This window comes from Apis mellifera, linkage group LG11 (assembly GCF_003254395.2).
Source record: "Apis mellifera strain DH4 linkage group LG11, Amel_HAv3.1, whole genome shotgun sequence".
Taxonomy (NCBI): Eukaryota; Metazoa; Arthropoda; class Insecta; order Hymenoptera; family Apidae; genus Apis; species Apis mellifera.
In genome coordinates, this window is record NC_037648.1 from 9,979,659 (window position 1) to 9,987,312 (window position 7,654).

General features: G+C 25.4%; 1 protein-coding gene across 1 annotated transcript; it reads right to left on the reverse strand.

Moving 5' to 3' along the window:
- Positions 1 to 3,821: 3,821 nt before the first annotated feature.
- On the reverse strand, positions 3,822 to 6,860 carry LOC413133 (heparan sulfate glucosamine 3-O-sulfotransferase 6). The gene is made up of 4 exons (XM_396584.5): positions 6,363 to 6,860; positions 4,970 to 5,585; positions 4,248 to 4,738; positions 3,822 to 4,039 (listed from the first exon to the last, which is right to left on the reverse strand). Exons 2-4 carry the CDS (start codon positions 5,464 to 5,466, stop codon positions 3,915 to 3,917), a joined length of 1,113 nt encoding a protein of 370 aa, XP_396584.2. The 5' UTR covers positions 5,467 to 5,585; positions 6,363 to 6,860; the 3' UTR covers positions 3,822 to 3,914.
- Positions 6,861 to 7,654: the final 794 nt, after the last annotated feature.

Consider the following 7,654-nt stretch of genomic DNA (forward strand, 5'->3'; position numbering starts at 1 on the left):
GAAAAAAAAAGAAAAAAAATAGAAGAAGAAAAAAAAAAAGAAAAATATGAAAATAACAGATAATTGATGCGAAAAATGATCATTGAGAACGGCTTCAAATATTTGATCTAATAGATTGTTAGATAAGTTTGATCTTTTTCAAATAGTACAAAAAAAATGATTAAGAAAAATAACAATCTATGTTTAATAAACGTATAACATATATAATGGATGAACGCGTGAAAAAAAGAAGAAAAAAAAACAAGAAAAGAAAAGAAAGGTTAATAATTCGTTAAACGAATTTGAAATAAATCCTGTATTATTATTATGTATCTGTAAGATTGTTAGATCTACCCTATTGCTACTGTGTGGAAGCGCTTCGTAGCAACTTGCCATTTTAAGTTTTGTCGGAATTGTGTCCCAGTTTTGTGATAAAAAAAAAATCGGATGCGTTCCCATAACGAACGATTCCCGTTTATCTTGTATATATATTATGGATAGCGATTGTTTTATTATGCGGTGAAATGGATATTCCATTTGAATGCGTTGTTTTTTTTTTTTTTTTTTTTTTTTGGCTAAGCGAAGCCAAATTGATTTTTAAAAAAGACGGGCCGATTTCGTGTCTTCATTGTTTTCTTTTTTTTTTTTTTTGTGTTACGATAACAGATGCACTTGGAAAAAGAAAAAAAAAAAAAAGGAAAAAGCCAATCGGACTTTCTTTCTTTTTTTTTTTTTTTATGAAAAATTCAACAACGAGGAAAAGAATTCGAAATCTTTTCTTTTCGATTCGATTCGAAACCAGGCTAGGTTTGTCGTGGAAAATAGGCCGGGATTGTGCATCTGCATTCGATCGATGAGACAAATTGTCGAAGAGAAAAATAGCTCGGAGAAGAAATAGTCTCAAAAGAAATATTTCATGTTTTTTTTTTTTTTTTTTTTTTTTTTTTTTTTTTTTACCATCGCCAGAGAGAGTACCATCCACGAGAAAGAACGTAGATCGTTTAAATTGTCCTCGATGCGTTCCTCACATGTTTGCATCAAATGCATGAAATGCATTCCCAATTATCAGTATGATGATCGAAATCAATCATTAAGAAACGTAGGAACGAAATCATGGATTAAGCATGATCTTAATTACATAATTATTGTTAGAAAATAACAATAACGAAATATTAATGACGTATTAGTTTATAGATTTAAGGATCATTGTAGTCGATAATTTAAACGTTAAGTATTCCACAAAATTTATTTTTCATAGATAGATCCCTTGTTTTCTTTTCTTTCTTTCTTTCTTTCTTTTTTTTTTTTTTTTTGTTTTTTTAGATCAAAAAAGAAAAAAAAAAAAAGAAGAACCGAAAGCAAAAATGGTTATTATATACACACACATATATATATATATATGTTTATCTTTTCGCGAAAATTCATAATCGGTTAGTATAAGTATGAAGGGGAAAAAAAAAATATTTTATTTTATTCGTATAAAATAATTCTAAAAGGAAAAAAAAAAAAAAGAGACTCTATCATAAATAGAATATTGAATCAGTATTTTGTTGCCCGAATTCAATTATGTATTATGCGGTAATTATTAACGATCGTTCGATGATCACGTATGATGAACATACTGACCTATTGTAATATCGTCCCTCTCGACAGTATGTAGTACTTATTCCGTCCATCAATCGATAAGATTGCTCAAGAATCTTTAACATAAGATTAGAGTATCAATAAAACGTATGTCGTACTTATATCTTTTTATATATATGTATATGTATATATACATACGTACATATATATACGCAAAGCCATTCCGATGGTTTAAAAATGTATAATTTCCAAAGAAATTAAATGACTTTAATTAGCATTCTTATTATGAACGAAAGAAAAAAAGATGAGCGTCGCTCAAAGAAAGCTTCACGAATCATCTATCTTTCATCGAATGGCTGGAATTTATATTGTTAACTTTCTCTTTTCTTTTTCTTTAATAATATAATAGATTATAAAGAAACGGATCAGAAACATACATATTTCTCTTTGTACAAAAGGAGGATGAATCTTTTGCGGAAAGTATTAAGACAATACTCTATACAATTGTATAAAGAAAACTTTCACGTGCACCGTGTTGTTTTCCTCTTTCGATGAATCGAAAGCAATATTTCATTACAAAGTTTGTAACAGAACTTTTGTATTTGTTGTCATTTAGTTACCTACAATATCTTTTCCTGTGATGTTATAGAAGAAAAATCGGACGAATTATAAACGAATCCATTTTATTATGCGAATGATGAAACTCTTATTTATAAAAAAAAAAAAGAGTTTTTAGAAATAATGTCTTCCTGGATGATTTGAAGTTTGGAGGGAAAAAATATTTGATGTAAGTATACATATTACACAGTATTGTTTATTCGATAAATCATTGTTTATTTACAGCTTTATTTCTTAAGTTTAGATTAATTAGGCCACTTGAGCAAGTAAACTAAATATAGAATTACTTAACAATAAACTACTTAACGATAAATTCAATTACAAATTATTTATTCCGAGCTGCAAGTTAAATTTTTTGTATAATATAAATTTATAGTAAAGTTCTTTTTGTAATTAATGCTGCAATGATAATTCTTAAACATTCTTAAAACATCCTAATAGAAGACAATTTCTAAAAGTATATTTATTTGGAACAAACTTTGATTTATGTCTATTTTCTTTTTTTTTTATCTACTATTTAATTAAAATATTAATTAATTTTTTTAATTCAATTTGTAAAAACTTCTCTGCTTTGCAATATACTATATGTATCTATATGTGTATGTGTGCGTGCACGTTTGCAAAATATAAATACATTATTTTTTATTGCAATTTGTGCAAGTTCTTATCTACTTGCACGTATCGAAATTAATTATTTATTTTGATATGGTTATACAAATTTTTTTCAATAACCTTTTCCATTATAAATGTCTAATTGACGTTATTAATGTATTTCTATAGTATACTTTTTTTAACCGAAATATGTTTGTTAAAACTCTATTAAATGCGAGACATCACTTTTTATTACTTTAAATTGTACTCAGTTTGTTTCTGAACTATGAGGACCTCTATAATATGATAATTTTTTTTATCATTTCAGAACATTTTGATGTAATTTAAATAAATTATTAAAAAAATACTCATTTTTATTTGCTTGATATTAAAATTAAATATATATATATATATATAAATATATAAATATATAATTTTTTTTAATTTATATCACATAATATTAATGTTAAAAATAAAAAATTCAACAAAATATATATAGTAAACAATTCTAAACAACTAATAACAATAAAAATACTATTTCAATAATAATATTTTCTATTTTTCATAGTTTCATTGGAAGAATAGAATTAACAACCTAACTACGATAAATATCTATAAAAAATTCTCTATTAAATAAAAAACAATTTGTATGATTATTTATCGTTAAAAATTCGAATATATCTTTTTTTTTGTAATATCGTGTATAAAATATAGTAGAGTATATATATGTTTATGTAGTTGTATGCGAAAAATTATATATGTAATTGATAACATTTTGCGGCAACTATAAATCTAATATGCGTGTCTAAAAGTTAATATCACGAACAAGAACAGGAATATTCTCTTCTGTGTATTGTCAACACATTGAAATGATGCGTATTCTTTTTTTTTCTTCTTCTTCTTCTTTTCATTTCTCATTTACATACTTATATAAAAAAATATTCTGAGTCAGAGTAAAAACGGATGAAAATTAATTCGAGAGAAGAGTATATCTCGTTCTTTACTGTCTAATTTTATTACCTTAGTGCAAACTAATGGTGCACACCACATGCGCGCGTGTCGTATCTCAGTAAAAATTGACTATGTTTTTTTTTTTTTTACTTGACTAGCTTCGATATGTATTCTGCTTATCGCATTTACTCTCACAACCAGCCGAAATCCATTCCGGTTAATTGGTAGAAACGTTGATTGAATGGACGATAAAAATCTCTCAATCGTTGTATAGCTACAGGATCTATATAAGGATGACTACGACCTTTGTTTTTACCTTAAAATAATATATCAATTGTTACGCATAATGCTACAAATTCGTAAAAATTTTTATTTTTTTAACATTGATCAAAAAAAAAAAAATTATTGATAAAAAAATAAATAAAATAAAATGTAATAAAATATATAGTACATTTATTTTTATATTGCATATATATTTATTTATTTTTCATAATTCATATTGTCACAATTTTTAATCGACTTACCAAGGCAATGGGGTGTAGGACGTTCCTCAGATTTGAGCAGACAAGGGAATCCTTTCGTGGCATTGAAATAAAAATGTTTCTCACAAATAACTCTTTTTAGGCCTAAAAAATCCTGAACCCTCGTGATCTCGGCGACAGGATCCATGATTAATCTTTCTCCGGATACAAAAAGAAATTGTGATAATGGGAAATATTGAAGCCATCTCTCCAAATGTCGTGCGTACACTCCGATTTTCAATGGTACCCATGACGTGTCCACGATCTTCGATCCATTCAAAAACGCTAAATCCTCGAATCTCGGCATATTAGCTCGTTTGCTCTTCACTTGAGTATAATCGGATATCGCTCGAGTAACTGGATCCCTTACCACAAGAATCAATTTCATCCCTGGATTCATGCGTTGTACTCTCCTCGGTACTTCACTTGTTACAAAGTACGATGGGGTTTTCTCCATTGTGATTTGAGTGGTTAAGGTTGGAGGCATCCTATGTCTATAATTATATATCAAAATTTAATAATAATTATATATTATTTGTAATTTTTAAAAAATATACAAATTCTAGCAAAATGATGAACATACATATAGAAATACACAGATAAAAATAAAATAATTGGTACAGTGTAATCATCAAATTATTGATTCAAATATTTAATGAAATTTATTGCTAATAAAATCAATCCATAAAACTGAGAGCATAAAGATGAATGATAAGAAAATTTACCTATACCAATGAAATCCTTTGATGTAATGATGATCAAAAAAATGTACTTCAGATCCAGCAGCACGAATAGCAGGATGCAATCTTAAAAATTCTAACAACGCTCTTGTCCCGCCTTTTTTAACACCGATTATCAAAGCAGTTGGTAATTGTTTACTTGGCATTAAACCTTGCTGTTTCAAAATCTGATATTTTCGCACAAATCCTGTGTTTCCTTTAACAGTGTTGTTGCCTGCCCAAAGCGACACCAGATGAAGTTTCGATAGTTTTGAGTGTTTGGATTCGACATCATTTATCAGAGAGGATTCCTTGATCGTTAAACGGTCCAAATTCGGATCGCGAGCGAAAGAAACGAAATTTCTGGGTTTTTGTAATGTTACCTTGCCAGACAAACCGGCAAGCAGTAATGAATTGTCGATTAGAAAAATCCAGATGAGAATTACCAAAAAACAGGCTGGAACCAGGATTTTTTTCGACCAAGGCCCTTTTCTAATTTCCATCCTGAACTTAAGAATCGTCGTATTTTACTGGCATCCTGGATTCCATTATATCATCAAACTTTCAGTCTTCTATTTCCATGATGATATGTTAGAAAACACATTTTTTTCATCTATCAAATCTATAAAAAATTTTACTTATAAAATTTGTCAGATGATATATTGATTTTTTAATACATTATTATTTTGTATTATTATAATAAAAATTTGTATAAAGTATTAAAAAAGATATTATAAAAATTATAATATAAAAATTTAAATAAATATTTAAAAAATCGAATATTATACTGCAGCATTAAAAATAGCACATATGTTTGATTATCCATTTGATCATGCTTGATGAACTGGTTGCATCTTATTAGGCGCTAGATTGCACGAACAGAATGATTGTCCATTATAAATATTCAGAATATTTTGTTAAAAAAGGATAAATATATGAATATATATAAAAATACTTATTTATACTATGAAAATTAATAAAAAATATATGTATATAAAAAGAAAATATATAAAATAATACTTAATTTTGCAAATAATATTTCACAATTATAAGTATTCAAATATATCGTTTTTGATTTAAAAAATAAAAAAAAAAAATAAGAGTTTTTTAAAAAAACTTATAGATTATTTTACGATAAAATATATTATAAAAATATTTCATTATAATTCACATTTATTCAAATAATAGTAAGTATTGTAATTATATTGATATTATGATAATAAATTACGTCTAATTTTTTACTAAATTTAATAGATTTTAATAGATTTTTTTATTCTCATAGATATATTTTATTAAAATACATGCAAAACGATATATCCTATTATATTAACCAAACAAAATGTATATTCAATAATGTAAATTAGTAGAAAATGATTATATGTTTAATACAATATCTCACCTTCATGTTGTAAAGTGTCCGACTGTCCATTAATTTTGCAGAGTATACATAATGCTGATTGATCGTGATATTCGTTTCTTTCCAGGAAATAGATGTAAGGATATATGATTTTAGATTAAAGGAAGTGCACATTTAACGCATTATCAGTCGGCGCATTCGTAACAATCGATAACACGGAGCGAGTAGAAGGGAGAAAAGATAGTATAACACAAGACGTATCGATGAGATTTCATAGCTACCGAATTAGATAATAAGAAGTTAAATTAAACTTCATTCTTGTTGAATTTTTCGTGTTTTATTTAGATTCGAGTGTGGTACAGCGTTTGTTGATTGCATTGCGCGCTAGAAACCTTTTCTTTTCATGCTGCTCGTCCACATTGTGTTGTGTTCGAGTATACTGAAATATGCGATACTGGCGCCACGTTTCTTAATGCGGAACAGCTTGAAAACTAGCCGGAAAGCAATAGATCTTATGATATCGAATAACCGAATCAAGCTAAAAATCGAAATATATAATTTTATCAATATAAGATTAAGTGACAGATTAATAACTTTCATAAATGATTTATGATATATTATATAAAAGAAAACATCATTTTAAAAGAAGAAAATTAGAAAAAAATTTGAATGTATATTGCTTGTGAAGGTATAAATCAACATCAAAATCAAATATGAAAAATAAACATAGTATTAAATGTATTAGAAATTTAATATTAAAACGTATTAGAAATTTTATATATAAATATAAATATTTCTATAAATTTATAGTTTTAACTGTCGAATATAATAAGAATATAAATGAAAAAATCAAATTTTATATATAAACAAAAATGGCGTATTCAGTATTTGTGTTAAATAATCATCTGTATTATATATATTTAATATTTAATATTTAATATTTACATTATATACATTAAATAAATGCTTCTATGTAATATCTAATATTGATATTAAAAAATGTATTTTTGAATTTTTATATTTAAAATTTTATTTAAAAAATTAAATTCATAATATAATACACTTATAAATTAATATATAATTTATTTAAATATATTTTTTTTACTTAATTTATTATTACCTAATTTATTATTTATATAATTAAGTAATAATATCAGTTATGATCATATAAAATCTTTAAATAATCATAAAAAAATTATTTATAATTATTAATTGAATGCAATTTTTATATGAAATTAATTATTAATTGAATATAATCTTTATAATAAAAAAATATTTTTGAAATAATATAAATATATTAATATAATTAAATAAAATAAATAAAATAAATATTA

Bases quoted from the DNA above. Each gene is read 5' to 3' on its own strand.
- LOC413133 (XM_396584.5), bottom strand. From the start codon at position 5,466: ATGGAAATTAGAAAAGGGCCTTGGTCGAAAAAAATCCTGGTTCCAGCC. The intron at 4,739-4,969 runs GTAAATTTTCTT...ATATAATTATAG, and splicing joins AAAGGATTTCATTGGTATAG to ACATAGGATGCCTCCAACCT. The intron at 4,040-4,247 runs GTAAGTCGATTA...TATTATTTTAAG, and splicing joins TCCTACACCCCATTGCCTTG to GTAAAAACAAAGGTCGTAGT.